The sequence below is a fragment of the Aspergillus pseudonomiae genome (assembly GCF_009193645.1).
Source record: "Aspergillus pseudonomiae strain CBS 119388 unplaced genomic scaffold BDV37scaffold_75, whole genome shotgun sequence".
Classification (NCBI taxonomy): Eukaryota; Fungi; Ascomycota; class Eurotiomycetes; order Eurotiales; family Aspergillaceae; genus Aspergillus; species Aspergillus pseudonomiae.
This window is the reverse complement of record NW_022476067.1, coordinates 1-22,359: the sequence shown is the minus strand read 5'-3', so window position 1 is coordinate 22,359 and position 22,359 is coordinate 1. Positions and strand designations below refer to the sequence as shown.

The 22,359-nt window shown below is 47.6% G+C and overlaps 8 protein-coding genes across 8 annotated transcripts; 5 read left to right on the top strand and 3 right to left on the bottom strand.

Annotated features, from left to right (window-relative positions):
* Positions 1-111: 111 nt before the first annotated feature.
* On the bottom strand, positions 112-2,865 carry BDV37DRAFT_257055 (ENTH domain-containing protein). Its single transcript, XM_032082900.1, has 5 exons — positions 2,641-2,865; positions 2,518-2,549; positions 2,335-2,414; positions 2,188-2,269; positions 112-2,120 (listed from the first exon to the last, which is right to left on the bottom strand). The coding sequence occupies exons 1-5, from the start codon at positions 2,720-2,722 to the stop codon at positions 798-800; spliced, it is 1,599 nt and encodes a 532-aa protein (XP_031937961.1). The 5' UTR covers positions 2,723-2,865; the 3' UTR covers positions 112-797.
* Positions 2,866-3,037: 172 nt separating this feature from the next.
* Positions 3,038-9,239, bottom strand: BDV37DRAFT_257053 (putative Ras GTPase activating protein). The gene is made up of 2 exons (XM_032082899.1): positions 4,646-9,239; positions 3,038-4,593 (listed from the first exon to the last, which is right to left on the bottom strand). Exons 1-2 carry the CDS (start codon positions 8,802-8,804, stop codon positions 3,365-3,367), a joined length of 5,388 nt encoding a protein of 1,795 aa, XP_031937960.1. The 5' UTR covers positions 8,805-9,239; the 3' UTR covers positions 3,038-3,364.
* Positions 9,240-10,254: 1,015 nt separating this feature from the next.
* Positions 10,255-10,874, top strand: BDV37DRAFT_257051 (DUF952 domain-containing protein). Its single transcript, XM_032082898.1, has 2 exons — positions 10,255-10,605; positions 10,696-10,874. Exons 1-2 carry the CDS (start codon positions 10,321-10,323, stop codon positions 10,810-10,812), a joined length of 402 nt encoding a protein of 133 aa, XP_031937959.1. The 5' UTR covers positions 10,255-10,320; the 3' UTR covers positions 10,813-10,874.
* A 157-nt stretch (positions 10,875-11,031) lies between these two features.
* On the bottom strand, positions 11,032-11,346 carry BDV37DRAFT_286384 (uncharacterized protein; the record flags this gene model as incomplete). The annotated part of the gene is made up of 1 exon (XM_032087908.1): positions 11,032-11,346. One exon carries the CDS (start codon positions 11,344-11,346, stop codon positions 11,032-11,034), a length of 315 nt encoding a protein of 104 aa, XP_031937958.1.
* Positions 11,347-12,143: 797 nt separating this feature from the next.
* On the top strand, positions 12,144-14,482 carry BDV37DRAFT_257049 (uncharacterized protein). Its single transcript, XM_032082897.1, has 2 exons — positions 12,144-12,428; positions 12,494-14,482. The coding sequence occupies exon 2, from the start codon at positions 12,814-12,816 to the stop codon at positions 13,924-13,926; it is 1,113 nt and encodes a 370-aa protein (XP_031937957.1). The 5' UTR covers positions 12,144-12,428; positions 12,494-12,813; the 3' UTR covers positions 13,927-14,482.
* Positions 14,312-14,702, top strand: BDV37DRAFT_286382 (uncharacterized protein; the record flags this gene model as incomplete). Its single annotated transcript, XM_032087907.1, has 2 exons — positions 14,312-14,507; positions 14,647-14,702. The coding sequence occupies 2 exons, from the start codon at positions 14,312-14,314 to the stop codon at positions 14,700-14,702; spliced, it is 252 nt and encodes an 83-aa protein (XP_031937956.1).
* Positions 14,703-17,774: 3,072 nt separating this feature from the next.
* Positions 17,775-20,188, top strand: BDV37DRAFT_257047 (putative IMP dehydrogenase). Its single transcript, XM_032082896.1, has 3 exons — positions 17,775-18,085; positions 18,140-18,448; positions 18,656-20,188. The coding sequence occupies exons 1-3, from the start codon at positions 17,896-17,898 to the stop codon at positions 19,795-19,797; spliced, it is 1,641 nt and encodes a 546-aa protein (XP_031937955.1). The 5' UTR covers positions 17,775-17,895; the 3' UTR covers positions 19,798-20,188.
* Positions 20,189-20,265: 77 nt separating this feature from the next.
* On the top strand, positions 20,266-21,835 carry BDV37DRAFT_257046 (NUDIX hydrolase). The gene is made up of 3 exons (XM_032082895.1): positions 20,266-20,607; positions 20,732-21,084; positions 21,157-21,835. Exons 1-3 carry the CDS (start codon positions 20,360-20,362, stop codon positions 21,762-21,764), a joined length of 1,209 nt encoding a protein of 402 aa, XP_031937954.1. The 5' UTR covers positions 20,266-20,359; the 3' UTR covers positions 21,765-21,835.
* Positions 21,836-22,359: the final 524 nt, after the last annotated feature.

Here is a 22,359-nt window from a genome sequence, read left to right as displayed (position 1 = left end):
ATTGTAGCCTCAGCCTAAACCCTTCAAGAACAAAGTGAATATGACTCGCAAGATACGACCCCAAGGAAATCTTAGCCTTAGGGTTAGTGGTCTCGGCCACCCCAATAATTGGCTAGACCCTGGGATGGTCTCCATGATTGCAATACCCAAAGCACGGATCGACAGAGATCCCAATCGCATTCTCCACCGTGCTGGCTGGTCGTTGGTGTCTTAGCGCGTGCTGATCATCGAGGGTGGGCAGGATGAATACGAGGATTGTCGGGGCGGGTTGAGTCTTGACTGTCATTATGATCATCCCTTGGCTGAAAATTAAGGGCAGGGAGTATTTTCCGAGGGATTGATGGAATTTTGCATTTTTACGAAAAGGCTTTACTCTGTTAAACTTTCCTTCCTTCCCCTTTTGCCTCATCCAGCGCATTTTATTCAAGTGGCCTTGCTGGAAAGAGGCCGTCGTTGGGCTGAGATAGAACGCCCATCTAACAGCCGGGAAACATTACTTCATCGTGTAGGAAGTTTCTTTTAGTAATAACCCTTGGTCTGACAGGGTCCTGATAACAAAAAAGATCAATATTTTCCCAAGCCTCGACACCATGCAAAGAATAAAAGAGCAATCGTGACCATCCGGATGTACAGAACTTGAAACATGAGATCGAGGAGGAATGGTCTGGCATCGTCTGCTACCAATGATTCGTTGCTTAAAATGGGAATGAAGAACAGTGAAATCGCAATAATATTGCAGATATTGCTCTGAACAAAAGAAATTTAACTTGAAAAAACAGTATAAGCGCACAGACAGATTAGCCCAGTAAGTCATCCAGCCCGGAGCTGCTGGTCTTGGTCCCTTGCTGAGAGGGTTGAGAAGGAGACGGCGATGCAAAGCTGGACGCTGCGGGCGCCCCCCAGATGCCCGCACTCGCCTTCTCCTTGGCCATGCTTGCCAAGTTAGGCCCTTTGCTTGCATTTGCATTCGATTTCTGCAGCCCAGCACCGGCACTGGCGGTCGACCATAGAGATCCGAAAGCGTCGCCATTCGAGGACTTGGATGCGGCAGGTTTAGCTGCTGCAGGCGCGCCCGACGTGGCAGATGTAAAAGATGAGGTGGATGCCATGCCTGGCCGGTGGTTAGACACTCCCGCCTGAGGCTGCATGACGGAAACAGAGGTGAAGTAGTTCGGTGTTGCGGCCTGGAATCCTGTTGGCTTCGGTTGTGCCGGCTTCTGTTGCTGTGGCTGCACCATAGAGCTCTGCGACAGTGTTGGGGATGCCATTGTACTCGAAGTTGGAGTCGGGGTCATCGACGTAAACCCAACAAGACCGTTCAAATTGGTTCCCTGCGTAGCGGACACCGGCTTCGGCGCAGCAAACTGGGTGCTTGAGGTAGTGCTCACAGTGTTCGCTGGTGGAAGAATAGAGAATTGGTTCGATGCCGCTGGAGCGGGAGCGGGAGTCGCAGACTGGAAATCATCGAAGTCGTCGTCGTCCATGGGTTTGGAATCGAGCACATCTAGGCCATTACTGCCTGCAGGCTTCTTGCCGGCACTGGTAGAAGCCGTTGGGGCCACCTCTTCCTCTCCAAAGTCAAAAAGGTCCGGCTCGGGTGCCTTGGGTTTCGGCGGCTCCGGCTGCTTTGTCGATCGGGCACGGGGCGGGCTTGCTGCACGTCGTGGCGGCGGGCTAGCATCTGCTTCGTCATATTCATCGTATTCTTCAAATCGGTTGCCTCGTCGCCCGGTATCCTGGAAGTCGCTTGTGTTGCCACCGAACCCACCTCCATCACCGTAGACACCCCCGCTGTACCCGCCAAACGACATGCTGTCACTTCCAAAGCCCCCGTACCTGGAGTTTGACATTCCTCCTCCCATATGGGATCCACCCTCAAAGCCACCAAACTTATTGCGATTAGTTTTGGCCTTCTTTCTCTCTGCACGAATCTGATCCACATCGCCAAGAAGCTTCACCAACTCTGACGATCGGTTGCGCACATTAATACCTTGATCTTTCCCATTCTGATCGATGAAGTGGAATTGGCGAAGCATTCGTAGAAGGGACATGTGAGATCGCGCATCGTCAACAACTCGTTCTGATCCGTTCTTGACTAAGAACTCCAAAAGCTGAAGTGCCTGCAGGTTCAAGGATTGCCAGATTAGATACCTCCTGTAGAAAACAAACTGGTCCGGCAAGTCCTACCTTATAGATCTGTCGCCACTCCTCTGCAGTCTTGTCTGTAAAGCGTCTGTAGATCATCGGCATGATTTCATTGAGTAGCTGGCTGCACCCCCCAGTATATTGGTTAGCAACCGGGTAATTGTATGAACGAACAAGTTAATGACTGACTAGCTGTGAGTTCCGTTGGCAATTTCTTGCATCAATGTGGTTGAGGCACCCCAAGGCTCATTGTTTGTGGCTTCTCGGACCTACTGAGCATAAGCGACTGTAGTTGAAAGCCATTCCGTATGCATGTATGTATAGTTCTATAGAGATCGGCAGAGGACGGAATTTGGGAATGGTGGCACATACCTTGGCCTCCATCTCAGTATAATTCATGACAGCTATGACTGTCAGTATATTTAATGCAGTGTCATATTCGCGCGGTGGGAGGCACGTATATCAATTTAATCGGGGGCATGATGCGGGACATACCATTCTGGACCTTGCGGACTCCCGCCTTGAGGTCATACAAGGTCAGGTTGCTGACTTGCTCCTTGAGATTGGAGAGATCCATAACGCAATCAGCACTAGTGCAATCTTGCGCACTATTTATCGGATCAACAATATAGAGAGAGACAAAAGTCGGGAATTCGTAGAGGGTTGGACGATGCGGGAGTCGAGGAATCAATCCACCTGGCAACGCCGTTGGGCTCCAAGCCAACCGCCGGGTCACGTGGCAGCCCCTGAACTCCAGGACAAAGCAAGACGTCGACATCATAGGATTTGTTACAGCTTGATTAACGGACGGGCGCCTCTTAGATAAGTATCTACTGGTGATAGTATTTGCTATCGAAACACACATATCGTCATGTACTAAACACTACTCAAATACATACATAAAATCGTCTGCATAATCATCATAACAGGGGTAACGTGTAGAAATGTAGAGGGTAATCATCTCAAGAAAGTCAGTGCATAACGACAACAAAACAACGGGTTATCATCGAAGGAACATAACACAGTGAGAATTGGCTTGGATCCTGCATGTTGTGCTTTCTATATACGTCATGCCGAATGTGCCGTTTCCTTTTCATGCGTGACATTTCATCAATAGGAAAGGGGATATCATAGGTAAAACCAGAAGAGTAGGAAAAAGGAAAAAGAAAGTGGACAATGGAATAGAAACCAAAAAGGAATGCACCACCCTACATGGGGATCATTCGTTATAAAACTTCCTCATGATCAAATGCAGGAAAAGGTTGACATTGACTCGTAGCTGCCCGTCAAAGAAGTCGAGGAACTGCATATTGTTGAACTGGGCTTGCAGCAAGTCATCCAGTGGCACCTGCGCATTCGCTCCAGGGACCATCATTGGGCCGCTACTGCCATCAAGAGTGAACACCCCAACTTCGTTGCTGGAAATTGTCAGGTCGACTCGGTCCCACTGACGTTCTGTATAGCCCTTCCAGTGAACTAAAACACCCTTGTCGGCCAAGTTACGAGCCGAGTACTTGTAGGAACCAAACTTGAACACCTTTCCTGATTTCTGGAGCTCGCGTTGGTGATCCCACTGCTTCGTAAATGGCAAGAGGAATCGTTTCTTCCCCTTTTTGTTCTGCAATGTCACCATTGCCTGCTCAATGTAGTCATTATATGTCTTGAACTGCTGCTCTAACCAGGCGGCTTGATCATTGAGGCGGGCCAGTGTTGAACGAGCACTTTCCAGTTCTCTCTCTCGCTGAATTCTGCGGCGATGCTTGGTTCGAATATCGATGGCGATGGCATTTAACAAATCCTGATAGTGGTTGTCTCGACGGATCTTCCCAGTTTGTTCAAGCTGAAGGATGTTTTCGAGCGCAGTCCGCTTCAACTCCGAATAATTCATGGACGCAATATCCACCATCGTATGTGCCTCAGAGTAAGCGCTTCTTCTCGTGTTGTTCGCACCCAGTTCTTCCCGGACCAATGTCATCCACTTTCCTTCGTCTTCCTCAGTCGGGGGCTTGACCATAATTTCCATCAAGTTAGCGCCTGACTGAACCCGTATGATATAGAGGATGCATCGTTTTGTTTCCATAAATAACGCTTTCACATCAGCCTCCGGATCTACATTCATCTCATTAGTACTAGCTAGCCTTGGGACAATTGGCGGAGGCGGTTTCCTACCTTCAACCTGTGCAAGCTTGGGGTTCAGAGTGAGGCTGATCTCTGAGGTGTTGACACTCATCAATTCATTTTCATTGGATTTAACGTTTCCGAGATCGCGGATGACCTCCTTTAGAATGTCATCGGGGTTCGGGCAAATATAGTGTACTTCCGATGCCACAAGTTGATGAATAGAGAAGATATCGGATAACTTGATGTATAATGTCGGCTTCGTTTTAGCGTAGAGATCATTGAATTCATCAATATCAAAATAAGCTTCGGCGTCTTGTACTGAGATCACTACGTAATAGTTAGCTTCTAGGACATCGAACTAGAGGGATCGATTACTTACTGCCGCCCCAAATGTGGCCAAGACGTTGGATCGAATCACCAATGTAGCTATTCAAAGGCTGAAGATAAACATTCTCGGCGCCGAAAAGTCTCCCTGATGCCACCTGCGCAATCACCTTCGCGATTTCAGAGAGGTTTCGCTTTTGCTCCTGCGTCAGGCCACGATCAACAACTCCGTACTTTTCGGGCTCCATAAGCGCCGGCTGGAAGTAATTCTTCCACACCCAATGACCGGTTGTCTGAAGGATGAAGCCTAGGTCATCTCCAGCAAACCGGGACTGGAGGCTTTCGTACATCTCCTTCGCGATATACCGAATTCCAAAAGGCATACGGTATAGAAGTTCCTCAAACGCTGTGAAGAATTGATCGGCAATGTCGCGGAGATCTTGTAAATGTTGGATAAAGGTTGCCCTTGTCTCAGGATCCCTGATTGCTTCTTCACGCGGGATGTCCAAGCGCCGACGACTTTGTTTACCAGTGCGGAGCTCTTCGTTGTTGATGGCCGAGCGATAGATCTGTATAGGATCACTTTCCAAGTCCAAGTCGCGGTTGTCAATAATGTTCTCTTTCACAACAGTACCTAATACATCGCGCATGAACTTTCTGTCACGTGGAGACTTCATGTACGAGGCGAAGAGCTTAGTCCAGAAAGAGTTGCAGCGTAAATAATCGTGGATGGAGTCAAAACTTTCAATTTCTTCACGTGCAGAGCGAGCCAGCAGCTTGATCAAGTAGTACTCCTCGCGCCTCTTTTGAGAATACCCAAAGAGACCCATCATCAAGTGTCGAATCCTCTCATATTCCTTTTCTGATGTATTGAGCTCACGCAGCCTTCGGAAAAGTTTGGCAAGGTACTGAGACTGCGTCTGCAGAAGGAAGAAAAAGACTTGATACTGCTCTAGTTTCCTTCTCGATGTTTTGTTCAAGGCTTTCAGATCGAAGGGGTCCTTTGACGCGATTTCTCTGTTCGGTAACAGACTTCCAACATGACCGCCAAAGTGCTTCTGGTGCTTGATGACCTCATCTAATGTAATTTTGTTTTTTACTAAGAGAGCAATCTTGATGTCAAGCTGGCTGATATATTGTTCTGCCAGTTCATTCTGACGAACTTGCTGAACTACCAGCTTCCTCATCCGCTCGAATTCAATCTCTTCGTCGAAATCGAATTCGCTATCGTTTAGCAGATGTACAAAGCCTTTGACTGTTCCAACGGGTGGGTTTTTCCCAGTTGTGAGACTCTTGTATGCCTGACCTTGAATCCTACCTCGCACAAAGCTTTGGGCCTTGATGACCTTTTCCATGTTCTCTCGGTAGTATCGACGCTTCTCCTCGAATTTTGATCGTATCATGTGTCCCCGTATGTGTGACTGGAGATCTGTAATGACATCTTCTTCGGCAGCGAGATCGGCCAATGATTGTCCGACCTCTACTCGAACAAGCATCGCTCTTATGTGTGCCTGTAGCTGGCTGACTTCATCCTCGCAGTCATCGAGTTGCTCAAGTATACCACCAACCTCAATTCGCAGAACTGCAGCTCGGGCGAGGGCCTGCAGGTTGATAATCGTAGGTTCCTCTGCCTGCAGTGCTTCAGCATCAGCTTCCAGGCGTCTTCTCACAAGAGAACCCCTGGCCCTCGACTGCAATTCAAGGATTGACGCTTCCTCATCACTCAGTTCCTTCCGTTGGGAGTCCAAGAAGGACCGAGTAGCTCTCCCTCGGAATATGCTTTGGAGACTGATAAGCAATGGTACATGCTCCCTCAACTCCTCACGCAGAGAATCAAGCTGTTCCCTTACGGCGTTGCCACGAGCCATGGCTTGCAACGCGATAAATCGATCTTCTGCTTTTCCGAGGGCTTCTGCAAGCCGTGACTGCTGCTTTCTCACTGCCAAGGCTCTTGCCCCTGATTGAACAGCTATAATTGAAGGGGCCTCTTGAGCAAGCGAGTCTCTCACTTGAGATAAAGACTTCCGAGCCAGCGAGCCTCGAATCGCTGCCTGCAGCAATGCCACATTTTCTTGAACGCTGTCCATAGCAGCATATTGTGCATTCATCTGCTGTCGTAAGAAAGAGCCTCGAATGAGAGACTGGAGGTCTCTAATGGCATCTTCAGCAGATTTTGTCTCTTCGCATTGCTTTGAAAGCTTGCTGCGCAGTAGGTCACCCCGGATGGTGCTCTGCAATAACCGAACTTGGTCCTCTGCGCCTCTGATATCGTAATAAAGAGCACTAATAGACTTGCGTTGCAAGGCGCCGCGGATGGCAGCCTGTAATAGCCGAACATGATCCTCTGCATCTCTGGTGTCGTAGTAGAGAGCGCTAACAGCCTTGCGTTGCAAGGCTCCTCTTATGGCAGCTTGTATCTCTTTAATCCCCGATTCTTCCTTTCGCATTTGGCCTTGAAGATATTGCACCTGGGCCCTCGCTTTGGAGCCTCTTATCAGTGTCTGCAGCTGTAGTATACCGTGCTCCTGGGCCCGGTAACTTTCCATGTCATATTCCTGGCGGGATCGTACAATAAAGCCTCGACAGATTGCTTGAAGATTCACGGTAAACGCACGCATATCCAGGCGATATTGAACGATTTGGCGGGTCCAATCTCCTCTTATCCTTGACTGCAAATCGACAAGTAGAGGCTCGAAATCCCACAGGCCATTCATTAGATTTCCCAGCTTCAGTCGCAGCATAGCGCCTTTAATCTGAGCTTGGAAGTCGGCAATCGAAGCTTCATTTTCATGCAACTCCCGCTCAATTCGATCTTCCTCAGATTCGGGCTCGGGCTCAGGTTCAGGTTCTGGCTCGGCCCCAAAATTCGCGGCCATGCCGCTAAAGCTAGGCATGCTGACTCCTGCCTTATCGAGACCCTTCTGCGTCTGTTCAAGCTCATGATGCTCGAACTCCAACTGTCCAACGAGGTTGCCCATCCGGAAGTCAACAAGGCCCTTTTTGAACAACAACCATGATAGTGCGTGGACACAGTGAATGACCTTGGGGATATTCTTCTTTTCGTAGAGATCAATCAGCTCAAATCTGAAAAGCTCCGGGAGTTCGACTTCGTCTAAGAGTCGGAAGAATAGTGCTATATTATCGGAATGACGATACTGCAGCTTGGGATGTCTGAAAATTCGTAGCGTGCGGTTCGGGTACATTGCTTGAACCACTTCTGCGAGCGTTACTCCATCTCGGAGGGCTTCTTCCAGTTGAACAATGGGCGGGATTTGCTTGTGAATGACTTCTTCAATCCACTCTTTGGCTTCTCCGATATGACATAAATATTCATAGGCCTGTAAGAATTGTCGCTGCTTGTCCATCCAGTTTCCGGCCGCCCATGATGATGCATTTTTCCTTCGATTAATATTCCCGCCGCCAGAGCCGGCCACTGAATCAGTACGCTTCAAGCGCCGTCGTCCCAGCAGGCCCACCACGGAAGGGCTGTCTAAGGCGAACTCCTCCGTCTCGCCCGATTGTGCAATTTTGGATAATGTGCGCAAATGTCCAGTCGACGACTTTTGAAAGGTTTCTAGTTCCGGCGTAGACAGTGTGGTGGTTAATGGAGGTGGTTGTGGTGTGGACAAGCTATGTGAATGCTGTGTCTTGATTGGGGACCGTGTTTGGGGCGAAACAGCAAGAGGACTGAAATCGTGCGGCGACCTGGGAGATGGAGGTGCATACACATCATGCGACTCAATCTCCTTCAGCGATTCCTTTTCTCCATGATAACCATTGCGGCGCTCAGGTGTTTGAGGGCGGTTCTCTTTCCAAAACTGAGGATTGTCTATCGTCCGGTTTCTCGAATGGCCGTAGGCGACTTGCTTAACAGCGGGGGTAGAACCGTTTGGTGCTTGAGAGAGCGGCCGTAGCGAGCGGCGGACACTTTCGTATGTTGTCCCGGCGTTTGACCAACGGCTCGAATCAGCCTTAAATCTGTCGGTACTCATGGTGTTTGCTTCACTCTTTCCACGTTTATGTCCAAAGCTGGGTGTGGAGCCCATGGATCCCGTGGAGGACACTGTACTTGTGCGACTGGGAGCTAGCGAATCGGTTGATATTGAGTATATAGACGAATTTGTGGATGCGGTTGAGCCATGGCGAAGTGGACTCGATGTTTGTGTTGGAAAATCCGTCTGGGTACGTCGGAGAGAGGCTGAGTGGCTTGACATCACTAGTACCGCTTCGTACTGAAGAATGCAAAACCGAAAGAAAATAGAGCAGTCTCGGCTTCAATTGGCCGCATCCCTGCCTCTCCACCGAAGCAGCAATCTGGCCGAGTGATCAACTGTTAAGTTAAATGAGATGGAATGCTAATTCAAGGGAGGAACAGCATTGCCCCGTGGGAACGGAAAGAATTGGGAAGGGGAACCGGGTTGATATAGAAACGGGATGGATTTCTCTGCGTTCCTGACGGTACCTGATTCGAAGGCAATCGGAAAAAGAGAAAGAGAATGCGAAGTCCGCCCAAGAAACGTGGGTTTAGACTCGCAGGTATTAATAACCCGACAAACTTCGCGACTTCCCACTAAATTTAGTATTTGTCGCAAGGTCAATAATTGAACTGACGATTGATGGTGGTGGTGATGGAGAAGCGGGGAGTGAGGGAAAGTAAACCAAGTGGAAAGTGCTTCCCAGCCCCAGCGACGAAAACAAATCTCCCGATCGGGTATGGTTGGCGCTCCAGGGTGATACGCCACAGTTTCCTATCTGGTGACGTCGATCATCCTAGCCACTGATCGGCTCCTGTGCCACCGTCTGGCCCTTCAGATACGAAAAAAAAAGAAAATACAAATCGAAGGAATGATCTGGTTAGTAGTATAAGTACCGACTCGAATAGTACGTTTCTCTTGATGCACATAGTAAGGACGCTTAATTGAATACAGGCCAAGTTCTAAACTGTACAAGGCTATGTACACCTGTGAGTGACGAGTCTATCATGGAGCCATGCTTCCTGCCAGCCCATCACTGACCCACCGTCGGCATTTTTTCAACCGTGCAGGAAGGACAATGAACGTGGGCAGGACTCGTCACATGTCAGATCGTAACTCAACCTGAGCTCTGTTATAATTAAATCTGTACAGAATACGGAGTAAAGATGGGATTTTGTATGATAGGACACAAGCTTGCAAATTACACACAATCTATATGTAGGTACAATGTGCTCCAAATAGGATCCAGCGCTCCCAAATGTCTGGACGACACATACTAGAACGAAGTAAAACTGTGCTACAACAGTATACACATGGTAAATCGATGATTTTCCAGGGGTCGTGGGCAACTTAGCACGGCTTGGTATATAATATGCCCAAGGTACTTCCTTGCGGAGCGCGGAGCACTTTGCAATTATCCTATATGTTACCAGGAGCACCTAATTGCCCTAGCCAATATCACTCCAAATTCAATCACCAATTAATCCAGGGATTGATAGCACTCAGGTGACTCAGGAGGGGTTTACTCCGTAAATGCTATAATCAAACCTTGGGAAGTGGTGAGTTAGTTAGTTAATCACCCTACACTTAGGTAAGACTGACTAAATCACTGCGGTTCCACCAACTCCCAATCTTATCATTTTAGATCGCCGGCCAGTCCCCAGTATTCATTCTTACAGGGTAAAACAACATACTACTATCCATCTACGTTTCACCTGCCGTTCTGAACTTGCGAGTCAAACGCTTAACCAGAGAAATGACGGACAAAACGCCTTATTATGTCTATAAACTTGTGCCGTCCACAGCGCCCGTCCGAGAACCGCTCCCAGAGCAACTCCCCGTCAGTGCACTCGACCAACAGTCGGGTTTCATCCACCTCTCCACTGCATTTCAGGTGCCGAACACGCTGAAGTTATTTTTCAAAGATGAACCCCTTGTTTATGTTCTCCGGATTTCGTATGAGCGTGTAGCTGAGAATCTCCGTTGGGAAAATCCCGAGGGCACCGTATGCGGGCCGAGACCGGAAGAGGGCTTGTTCCCGGTAAGTCCAAACCGCAAGGATTAGGTTGCCAGTTCTGGTTCTTTCTTGCAAGTATGCCTGGCAAACAATGTTTGTTAATTCCAGCCACAGCATCTGTACAATGATCTCAAGTTAGGGAAGGATGAGGTGGAGAGCATCGCCATTTGGATCAATGACAATGGATGGGATCATGCTCTCTCACAAGCGACGCCATGGCTTGTGTATTAAGAGGGTACTTTAAGCTACTGCTTGCTACGTTGAAAAAATAAATACAACTTCTCCTTGCTTCATTTGCCTCTTAAAACAATGGGAATGCAACGCGTAGTATACATTATACATACTAGAAGCATATTTTCAGAAGTCTCATTGGCGCGCAGGGTGCTATACTAGATACAGGGAGGCCAGCAGATCAAGGACCACTGCCCAAAACATACGGAATGGCGAAGCTCAATAAGATACACCCGTAGCGAAAAGTTGCTTGTCGACTATGGCCTTATATAAGCTCTTGGTGATTTCGTGACCGAATCCGGGCATCTTAACCGTCAGGAGCCAGGTCAGAAAGTTGTGTGAGAGTTTGACGGATTTCAAAGGTCTGTGGCTATCGGATGCAAGAGATATGACATTCTCCGCACTGATGCCCAAAAATACTAGAACTTCATGGTCCCTATGTAAGTTTTCTAAGAGGGTGGCAGCAAAACAAGCAACGCCGTCGTACTTCAAAGAATCGGTACGGACGAAAATCGGGGTAACGAATCCGGGCATGATTGTTTGGGTCACGGGTGGAAGTCCAAAGAGAATTTTGAGAAGTTTCATGTCGAAATACCATCAGATTGTGGAAGGTGATATGAACGTTCCATTATTGAGAAGGTGCAGGTACTGTGTGGCCCTTTCAGTCGTAACCATAATACTAGGGTCATGATGTTGGAATAACTACGTATAGTGAAACATTCAAACAGACCAAAATGAAAATAAGCTATCAAAGAAGATTTCATTGTTCCACTCGGAAGAAGCACATCAGGTTTACAAGGGTCAAGATGTGGGTAACGACATTGACTCAAATTGCTCTGAGATCGCTTAGAACTTGAAATATTCATTTGCAAGACTCAATTACGGTTTAACGCCCAGGGCTAGAGGGTATGATAGAATTAAGGACCATTAAGCTTGCAAGTTCTCTATCTCTAATTAAAAGCATATTCTTTACTGTTATCGCAGGATTCGAGAGTATATTAAAGAATAGATAATGCAGCGCAGATATATGGAGAATAAATCTAGGATATTAAGATAAAGAGGCCTCTATAAAGGATTCTTCTATTTATTTATATAGGGTAGGGTCTGAAACTGTATATATTATAAATCGGTATTATATACTCCTTTAGACTATATTATATCGGAAGTTGAATAACTGAAACTGAGAAGTCAACACCAGTATTGAATATATAAATTGGGTACAATGCTACAGATAGACTAAAGAAAGGCTCTACTATTAACCAATATCAAAATATCCCTGGAATATATATACTGAATATTACTCAAAAACTTTAAATTATCAAAGTCTATTTCTACAATATGCAATACTAAAATCTAGCTAGTGATTATTTTGTGCTATACCGATTGGCCCATAATGGTTGTTCAGAGTAGGCTGATGGAGGCTTTACCCTAACGTTGGGTAAGGGGTCGCCCCACTACAGTATAAATGAACATATGGCCTGATCACTCAGTTGTTTTGTTCCTTCACTCCATGTTCAGTGGCCGTGGTGATGACGATGACGGGTGGGATGGTGATGGTGAGCACCAGAGTCACGTTTCGTAACCGAACCTGAGCTCATTGCGTCTTGATGTACCTGCTTGAGTCGGTGAGCGAACGTTAGACAGGACAGAGATGAGAAGGGATGGGAGATGAGGGACTTACTTCGGGATTACAGATGAGGCTGATGGCAATGACGAAGGAAGTGATGGGGATGGAAAAGATACGCCTATCCGATATGGTAACGGCGCAATGGGCTCCCCACATATTCCGGATACAAATTGCGGATTATAGGATTGCCGCACCGGCTGCCGGCGGTATAATTGACACTCTTGCCCGGAGGTTGAATATAGCCAGGCCTGGCATTGCGGAACTCCTGCACACCGAGCTGCACACGCAGAGGTGCTGGTTACCCTGCAGGCTCCTAGTGAAAACAAAGAACAACTTTACACGCCACTTGCTTTCCCACAAGTTTCTTTACAAGAATGCCGCCTCCAGTGGACTCAGAACAGAGCATGAGGCAGGCTCTAGACCGATTCCGCGACCGGATGGCCTCGGCAAACTGGACCTTCATCCAGGATCGCATCCACGAGATCGAAGCCCGGGGGCTGTTGACCGACAAACAGCGAATGAGCAAGATGGCCTCGTACTGCCGACATTTTGATGCGCTGGACTGGGACGAGGCGTCCGAGGATGCCGATCCCGAAACACGACAGAAAGAAAATCGACTGCGCCAGACCCGGCGTCTGGAAGACATCCCCGGAGTGTCGGACGCATTTCCCTTTGCAATGGATGGCATCCATCCACCGCGACTGCGGACGGACAAAGCGCGCGAGCTGTTTTTGGAGACCCTGCAGGAGGTCTTCCAGCAGCAGGCAGAGGAGTGGGCCGCCGAGACTGGCGAGGAGGCGCCCGGGCCGATTCCGAAATGTCACGAGCTGGGGGTGTTTCTTAAATACGCTCACGCGGTTGTGGATCCAGACTTCCGCCGCGCCGGAATCGCCCCGTTTGAGGCCGGGCTTGAGGTTTTGGGAGTCCATGAGGCGGACTTGGCCGAGACACAGCCCGAGTGGTACTACGAGCTGGTCCAGGAAGAGTGCGCGCGCGTGCGGGAGAATCTGGAGGATGACGAGCTCTCGGATCTGGTTAATAAATCCCTGATTGCTCCCAATCTTGAGGTCGACGATCTGGAAGTAAAGGCCGGCGTGATCACTGGCACCGGCTATGTCGATGAATATCCTCAGTGGTATAGTACCTATCTCTACTGCCGTCGTCGGGTGGATGCAGATGAGAACAAGGATAATATCCCTGATGCCCCAAATATCCATGATTGGGGGTGGCGGGTGGTCTTTCTCGACGCCGAGCCGGTGAGCTACCTTACTCCTCTAGTCCTGTACGGGCGCAAGCCGCGGTTTGACTCGATCCCCGAGTTTTTAGATTGGTACTGTACCTGGCCGGATCACCTGGATGCCCGGGGTATACTGAGCCTTCGCCGTCATGCGAATAGATGTGAAACCGATTGCGAGTCAGACTGTGAAATACACAACTTTGCACCGGCCCCTTTTCCTCCTGGTTATGGTGAGAAGCAATGTATCTAGTTCTCGGAAATATCTTGTGGGATGATGTAGCTGTAATGATGTGCGAGAATGCATGACCGGGGATTGGTAACCTGATCAATCGGTTCCACAATTCGATATCCCTCTAATCTTCAAGCTTCGTAATCACTGCATTGACATACTCTGATGGTTAACTATGGCTTACTCATCATGGCTCATGCACCCCTGCATACGATTGCGTAGGAGATACACTAAGTGTACGTACGCACAGGAACAACCCCGGTCCCCCTGCCGATGATACTATCTAAGATACATAGGTCTCCCTCAGCGTGTATAAACCGCACATACAGCACGCCATCCTATCCTACCCTACTCTATCCCACCCCATCTCATTTAATCGTCCACTCGTTCTTTCTCAATCATCACTATGAAGTCCGTCACACTCGCAACCTTGGCTGCCTCTCTCGCCCTCATCACCCCAGCCACTGCAACCTGCGACCCCAGCACCCTCAACACAACAACCTACTACTACCCCATCACCGAAGCCAACACGACCGTCTTCGACGTCGCGCGCATCACAAAGCGCGGCGTCTGCGACATCAGCCGTCAAAACCCCATGGCGGGTAACATTGAAAGAATCATCTGTGGAAACCTAAGATTTTTATTCAATTCCAACTTACTTTCCTAGATTGCAACATTATTTCTTTCCCTTACCGTCTAGTATTGTCAGATACTTATCATTCTAACGTTTTCGTACACTAGGTTGCAAAAATGGCGCAAATTTTTTACTCGTCGATCGTTTTAGAAGCATTGGTTAAAAGCACGCTAAACTACTGGACTATTCTTCTGGGCTGTTGTTACCAGATTCTCTATTGAAATATAATAATGCAACGACTGACACAGCGTGTCGATACTACGTTTCTTGTATTCACGCCGAGGGAAATGGCATAGACGCCCGCTTCCTATCAATTCGGCATCGTTGTTGCTGAGTGTCTCTGGGTCGTAGCAAATTTCCAATGCATCAAAAAGAAAAGCGGCCACAAGTTTGAGCCTTTTAGCTAGATTTGACCATATTAGTGAGTTAGTTACGCGTTTCTTTTGCGTCACTTCAAATCATCGCTGTATACCCGGTGCGAAAGCTATCCAGAAAAAGATAGACCTCCCTCTTTCATTTCTGCGGTACCCTATCCGAGCCGTCTATGTCTTGATCAGATACTTCTTGCACTACCACTCTCATTACTTTGTAGGCTGCCATAAGCCCTCCATCTTCCTTATATTCATATTACTGAGAATTCAGACCTTATACAACAATAGACCTTCAGCGCCCTCGTGTTCTCCACGCATAGTATAGAGGATATAAATCCCATTTTGCAGGGAGCTCAGGTGCTGTCGTAATATAGACGGAGCTTTACGAGTGTGCCCCGGCGTATTATCCGACTCTATATCTATATATTTCTCGAATAATCCCATGGACTCGCCCTGGGTAATAATTTTATATACGAGTACTGAACACAAGCGTTTTTAATTAACGCGGGCCTCTAGCAGATTATAACTTGATCAAGGATAAATCTACTGCAGGGTAGATCCATAATTAAATAAAATAGCTGCTCCTCGCGATCGAATTATCTAGAAATCCCGTCTAGATAGGCAAGTATTGCGTTTATAAAATTAACAGTTTTTTCGAGATTTTCGATATATTTCCACGGAAATTCCTAATTTTTATCCCGTAGAGCAGGCCAAAGTAGGCAGGCTATGCGCTCTAGCAATTCTAGGTTCTTTTAAAAATATACAAATAAGTCGATGGATTTCGATAGATAGCTCTCAGTTCTCTACTATCAAACTAAAGACGTGTTTCCTGTAAAATTTTCTTAGCCTAATTGTTTGAATAGACTGGCAGTATTACTGGCTCATCAATTTTTAAAAAATAGTAAAGTTTTCTTAAACTCTGTTGTACTAAAGTTGGATAAGCTAGGGTAGAAGATACTATGTTAATTCCTAAGATCAAGAAGCTACGAAAGCTATTTCTAAAATTCTAGAGTCTTGGAAAAGTATTTCTACCACAGCAACGTGGCCCTTACTACCAGAAGTGCCCCGTTTTAGTATGATATGGTTAATAGATAACCGACAAGAGTAGAGATATCGACTCTCCAGACTCAGGAAACTGTTGTTCTAGTTCAAATACGGACAGAATCGATTTTCTCAAAGCCAAGAATTATTAGCAGCGCACGGCGAAGAAAGTATTCGGTAGTTTTAAATGATAGATTTTCGTTCCATGTGGGGGGATTGGCGGCCTCCTTTGATATATCAAGGGCCTATTCTCGAAGCTTCTGAGAGTGCCGTAGCTTCAAAAAGGCGGCAGCGAAGTGAGAAGCGAGGAGAATATATAAAGTAGGCTGGTATTAACTGTAACAAATAGCTGTTGCAGGGTAGAAAGAGTGATAAACTGTGATCTTTCCTATTCAGCCGTACAATGGAACGCATCGCAAGTAAACCAATACCCCTTGATTGGAATTGGGAGAGATTTCTGTTCTGGCATTCGCCAATCCAACAGCATATGGTGACTCGTGGTTGTTTGATTTTCAAGATCTGCGAGTCAGTTGGAAGAGCTTGTGTAGATACGGGCTTAAGTAAGAATGTATCAAGTATAGAAGTAGTATGAATACTCCGCGCTCCAATGTAGGAAACTTGACTTGCTCGTCTACAGCTTGTAAGGTCTGGCAGTATCGAACGAACTTCTCAAAGTCATCAGCATAATCATGGTTAGGCGCAGGTTATTCTAAAAGAATTACAAAGTCCACAGGGCCAGCAGCGAGGCAACACACCTTCTCAACCTCTTCTTAGGATGCCTGGGAGCGGGTTCCGAGAGCACAGATAGCATCGAAAGCCTGTTGATTCTTGGAATTGGCTATACTCACGGGAGATAGGACAGGTAAATCTTATAGATAGAAGGGAAGACCAATCCCAAAACAAGAGTTTACTAGAGGAGATTCCATTTGTACTCGTCAGGAGTGTGAAATATTGAAGGTGCGTCCAGTTGCAAAAATGGTGCAATAAAGATGGTGTCTGGTTGTATGGCAGTGAATAGTTTAGATACTAAGAAAAAGCTATACAGACAGATAGGATTCTGTCTACTGAATCGGCTCCCAGGTATACCTTATCTAAATATTCTGGCTATGATAGGCAGGGCTATAAAATTATACACTACCCGAATCAATAGGACTATTCAGCTTTATATAGAAATCAAAATTGATGATTTTTTGACTATTTCAATTTTGCATATGGCGGTTGGGGTGCGGGTCGCTTACAGGTGCGGATCGCTTACCGGTTACGTTAAGTATCTGAAGTAGTTGGCTTAGCTAAGCAATTATATAGGTTGGCTCCGAAATTGATCCCGGATCGCTCTGGCGCACTGATTCAATACTCTGGGGAGTGCTCAGCACATGTATATTCCGGGAGTAATCACTGAGTAAAAAGCGGCCCTGAGCTAGTCCCGTTCCGGAAAGGAAAAGTTGTAAAGTTTCTAAACAGGAACCGTTCACTAGTGCTAGAGAACCAGCTCGACTCTTATCTGTCTTATTTAGATGCAGCTAATGATGGCTCTTCACACCCGTGACTCGCACGCGACACACACGATCTATGCCCCTCTGGGACAATGGCAAGAAAATTCAGTGATTAGTACAACTTACCTCAGCAGATCTAATGCCACCCCTCCTCTCACCGCCTTAGAAGAGATTTCGTTTATCAGCCAATCAGTCTGATGGCAAAAGGGTCGGGTGGATCAGCTAAACCTGTTCCGGAATTTTCTGAAAGAATCGTTAGCTTGTGCGGCAAGGATACAAAAGCCAATTTTTTGCTCCTCCAGTTTTTCTTCTTTTTTTCTTCTTTCTTTCCTTTGGGAAAGGAAGACTTTCTCCATCAACAGAACGTTTGTCACGATCTGTTGATTATCTTTTATCTCTATTTGATCTCTACGTGTTATCATTCAAACCGTAGAGTCTTATTTCTTTCAAAATGCCCATCTCTAACGGTGATGCACTTGGCCGGGCCATGAAGGCTGAGATCCAGGACCACACCAAGGCCCTCGAAGTTCTGGAGAAGGATTATACCTCCAGAGATGGTCTTGATGTTGATACCTTGCTCGATTCGGATAAGCACGGAGCATTGACTTACAATGACTTCCTTATCTTGCCTGGTTACATCGGTAAGGACGATTTCTGAACCGTCCATAACTTGCAGTTATTCATGTCTATGACAGGCTTCCCTGCGTCAGATGTCACTTTGGACACCCCGGTCACCAAGCGTGTTTCCCTGAAGGCCCCTCTTCTCTCTTCTCCTATGGATACCGTCACCGAACACAACATGGCGATCCACATGGCTCTTCTGGGTGGCCTGGGTATAATTCACCACAACTGCTCGCCTGAAGACCAGGCGGAGATGGTGAGGAAGGTGAAGCGTTATGAGAACGGTTTCATCTTGGACCCCGTTGTTCTTTCTCCTAAGGCTACTGTCGGAGAAGCCAAGGAGCTCAAGAGCACGTGGGGATTCGGTGGCTTCCCAGTTACCGGTAAGCATCTAATTTTCTTTTTATCGTCTTCACCCGCCCTAGAATATTTCGTGTGATGATTTTCGTCTATCTTCATTATAACTTTCGTTCCACTGGAGCGACGAGAGTTGCGTTGTAGAGAAACAGATTTATCTGATGTTCATATTTTCCCGAGTCGTTATGAAACTTGTGTGAAAATAACACTGTCTAACTTGGACGTGTCTACAGAAAGCGGAAACCTTCGGTCTAAACTTGTTGGAATTGTCACCTCCCGGGACATTCAGTTCCACCCCAACCTCGACGACCCAGTCACTGCTATCATGTCCACTGACCTTGTCACCGCCCCTGCTGGTACCACCCTCGCCGAGGCCAACGAAGTCCTCCGTTCCTCGAAGAAGGGAAAGCTGCCCATTGTGGACAAGGATGGTAACCTGGTCTCTCTGCTGTCTCGCAGTGATTTGATGAAGAATCTTCACTACCCTCTCGCGTCTAAACTTCCTCAGTCTAAGCAACTGATCTGCGCTGCTGCTATCGGTACTCGTGAGGAAGATAAGCGCAGACTTCAACTGCTTGTTGATGCTGGCCTTGACATTGTTGTTCTGGATAGCAGCCAGGGCAACAGTATGTACCAGATCGAGATGATCAAGTACATCAAGAAGACTCACCCCGATATTGACGTCATTGCTGGTAATGTTGTGACTCGGGAGCAAGCTGCACCTCTGATTGCAGCCGGTGCCGATGGCCTGAGAATTGGCATGGGTAGCGGCAGTGCTTGTATTACCCAGGAAGTCATGGCCGTCGGTCGTCCTCAGGCTATCTCCGTCCGCAGCGTTTCTTCTTTCGCTGCTCGCTTCGGTGTTCCCACTATCGCTGATGGTGGTGTTCAGAATGTTGGCCACATTGTCAAGGGTCTTGCCATGGGCGCCTCGACTGTCATGATGGGTGGTCTCCTTGCCGGTACCACTGAGTCTCCCGGCGAGTACTTCGTCAGCAACGAGGGCCAGCTTGTCAAGGCCTACCGTGGTATGGGCAGTATCGCTGCCATGGAGGACAAGAAGGCCGGCGCCGGCTCTAAGGACAGCAAGGCTAGCAACGCCGGTACTGCCCGTTACTTCTCTGAGAAGGACCGCGTCCTTGTTGCTCAGGGTGTTGCGGGCTCTGTCCTTGACCGTGGCTCTGTCACCAAGTTCGTTCCTTACCTTGTTGCCGGTGTGCAGCACTCTCTGCAGGATATCGGTGTGCAGAGTCTCGACGCTCTCCATGAGGGTGTTAACAATGGTACCGTCCGATTCGAAATGAGAAGCGCCAGTGCCATGGCCGAGGGTAACGTCCACGGTCTGCACAGCTTCGATAAGAAGCTCTACTCTTAAATCGCGAACGCCCACGTTTAATATTCTCGTTATGAGCTATCCTGATATTCGGGATATATTTGCATGATGTCGCATGGCTTGCATGAAACACAATAAATGGAAAAAAGTCTGGGTATGAGGTTCTGGAGTTAGATGCGTGGATATTGCTTTTCTTGTTGGTCAAGATCATTCCATTCACCAATTCAATTCATAATGGAGTCGGTTGTATTCCATGTTGATGAAACATCTACGTTCTTGTTCTTGAAATCCTTTTGTAGGCGTAGTACTAGTATTTGACCCCCAGTGGTGGAAGTTGTAAGAGTAGAGTCGTAAGGTTCTCGGAGACTGGCGATCGTCTAAGCCTGAAGCGACCGCGTTACGGGCGGGGTAAACCTGACCTGCACGGCAATGCATGAGCCTAGGTTCCAGTCCCGGGAACTCCTCAATGTTAGCACATACTACTCCCTAGTGGCCAGTCAGGTACTAATAGTACGATATGGTGGTACTACGGTAATACTCAATCATTATTCACGTCCCTTCTTTGAAAAGGAAGCTCTTCCGGTACACCTCGGCTGCTTCAGCCATGACTCCTCATGTGTCAATGCCCCGGTTAATACACAAGTGTCTCCATTATCGGCTGACCCTTGCTCGAACCCCATTACTGTTTATACACCGCCGGCCTACAAATCCCCATTATATCAAAGAACATGCTGTAAGAGAGAATTCATCCATTGCAACAGCTCAAAGCACCTCCGCGTCTGGAACAATGGCATCGCAGAAGGATGGTCCCAAGCCGAAGCCACAACCGTCAATCGCAAGGCCAAGTTCAAGGTTGGTTAGCCGTTCTATCTATCATCACCAGAGTATTTCAGTATAGAACCGTCAGGACGCCCATGCATCTGGATGTCGCTATATGTAACTATGTCTTTGCGAGGGGTTAGCTAATGAAACCTAGTATAGTACTAATCTCACCTAAAAACGAAGTACTTTTGCTTCATCGCGTCAAAACGTCTACGTCATTTGCATCGGCTCATGTCTTTCCGGGGGGCAACCTATCTGATCAGGATGGAAAGTGCCCACCAGTCGGGGATCCGAAAAGGCATGATGATGCCATCTGGTATAGGAATGCCGCTGTCCGAGAGCTCTTCGAAGAAAGTGGTATCCTCCTCGCCAAGGATCAGAAATCCGGGAAGATGCTAGTAGCCCCGGAACCGAAAAGAGAAGAAGGCAGAAAGAAAATTCATCGCAACGAAGTGACTTTCACCGAGTGGCTGAAGCAACAGAATCCTGCCGCAGTCCCAGACACAGGTTCGAATGCCAACCAGACTCAAATACCCACTGTGGTATAGCCCTAGCCCCTGCTAACCATTCGTCCTAAAGAGCAATTGATTCCGTTCACACGATGGATTACTCCTACAAATGTGCCAAAGCGATACTCTACTCAGATGTATTTGTACTTTTTGCCCTTGCCTTTTGAGTCGGACAAGTCGCTCCTCAGCGAACTTCCCGCCGAAGGAGAGCGGGAGGAAATCCAGATCCCTACCAGTGACGGCGGTATTGAAGTCACCGAAGCTAGGTTTCTACCTGCATCTGAATGGCTACGGCTGGCAGGCAGTGGGGAAGTCATTATGTTCCCACCACAAATTGTCTTATTGCATCTGGTGTCGCAGTTCCTAGATCAAGCGCCTCGAACAGGCAATTCCGCGGACGAGTTAAGAAAACGACGGGCAGAGCTAGTTGATTTTATCCACACGGGTAATCCTCCATGGACAGAGAAGTGCATATCCCCCAAAATGCTCAAAATGTCGTCCGATGGGCGAACAGTTCTTGCATTAGATCATCCAGGGCCAGAACTGAAAGGTACGGATAGACAGGGCGAGCCCGACAGGGTTGTACTGGTGAAGTTCGCAAAGGGGACAGCCCGACAAGTGGAGGTGCGGTGGAAGAAAGACGTGTTCTCAGAGGATAAAGAGCGAAGCAGTTTATGATTGATTGATAAAGCTCGACGGTATCTATGTACATACATACCCTATATATGCATCATACAACCCTTCATAAATACTTTGAAGATAGCGATAAATTACACAATACACCAGTCGAACCGGTACTGCACCAACCCCAAACAGGTAACCCTATAGCCATCAAGCCCCACCAGCCACGCAGCCACAGCCACACAAGCAAAATCAACCCTCGACAAAAGATCACATGACCCACACAACCGTCGACTAAGGAAACGCCCAAAAGAGTCGCGGAATTTCACGACCGTTCAACCCGCCAGCGCACCTCCAATTTTTCACCGTCGTCAACCAGACTAACAAACCGCCAAAATGGAGAACGAAAAGGGAGAGATTGTCGATCTGTACGTTTGCACTGCCCATAAATCCACCCAATCTGTGACCTGGTTTTTGGTTTGGGGATACAATTTCGGATATGAGCAAGAGGAAGTTTGAATATGACTGCGAATTCGATGGAAGCAAAGACGTCGATAGGGAAAAAAAAAAAACAAAAACCACCAAGTCGCAATCCAAGCGACTTATTTCCCTCACTTTTTCCCTTATCGGAGGCGCAGCATATTCATTCCAA

What these genes read in the sequence shown, in the direction of transcription:
- BDV37DRAFT_257051 (XM_032082898.1), top strand. Translation starts at nt 10,321, where the DNA reads ATGACGGACAAAACGCCTTATTATGTCTATAAACTTGTGCCGTCCACA. An exon ending in CGGAAGAGGGCTTGTTCCCG is followed by an intron (nt 10,606 to 10,695) that starts GTAAGTCCAAAC and finishes TTCCAGCCACAG; the next exon opens with CATCTGTACAATGATCTCAA.
- BDV37DRAFT_257049 (XM_032082897.1), top strand. Translation starts at nt 12,814, where the DNA reads ATGCCGCCTCCAGTGGACTCAGAACAGAGCATGAGGCAGGCTCTAGAC.
- BDV37DRAFT_257053 (XM_032082899.1), bottom strand. Translation starts at nt 8,804, where the DNA reads ATGTCAAGCCACTCAGCCTCTCTCCGACGTACCCAGACGGATTTTCCA. An exon ending in TGGCCACATTTGGGGCGGCA is followed by an intron (nt 4,594 to 4,645) that starts GTAAGTAATCGA and finishes ACTATTACGTAG; the next exon opens with TGATCTCAGTACAAGACGCC.
- BDV37DRAFT_257046 (XM_032082895.1), top strand. Translation starts at nt 20,360, where the DNA reads ATGACTCCTCATGTGTCAATGCCCCGGTTAATACACAAGTGTCTCCAT. An exon ending in ATCGCAAGGCCAAGTTCAAG is followed by an intron (nt 20,608 to 20,731) that starts GTTGGTTAGCCG and finishes AATGAAACCTAG; the next exon opens with TATAGTACTAATCTCACCTA. An exon ending in TGCCGCAGTCCCAGACACAG is followed by an intron (nt 21,085 to 21,156) that starts GTTCGAATGCCA and finishes TTCGTCCTAAAG; the next exon opens with AGCAATTGATTCCGTTCACA.
- BDV37DRAFT_257047 (XM_032082896.1), top strand. Translation starts at nt 17,896, where the DNA reads ATGCCCATCTCTAACGGTGATGCACTTGGCCGGGCCATGAAGGCTGAG. An exon ending in TATCTTGCCTGGTTACATCG is followed by an intron (nt 18,086 to 18,139) that starts GTAAGGACGATT and finishes TGTCTATGACAG; the next exon opens with GCTTCCCTGCGTCAGATGTC. An exon ending in CGGTGGCTTCCCAGTTACCG is followed by an intron (nt 18,449 to 18,655) that starts GTAAGCATCTAA and finishes ACGTGTCTACAG; the next exon opens with AAAGCGGAAACCTTCGGTCT.
- BDV37DRAFT_257055 (XM_032082900.1), bottom strand. Translation starts at nt 2,722, where the DNA reads ATGGATCTCTCCAATCTCAAGGAGCAAGTCAGCAACCTGACCTTGTAT. An exon ending in ATACTGAGATGGAGGCCAAG is followed by an intron (nt 2,415 to 2,517) that starts GTATGTGCCACC and finishes TATGCTCAGTAG; the next exon opens with GTCCGAGAAGCCACAAACAA. An exon ending in GCCAACGGAACTCACAGCTA is followed by an intron (nt 2,270 to 2,334) that starts GTCAGTCATTAA and finishes TGGGGGGTGCAG; the next exon opens with CCAGCTACTCAATGAAATCA.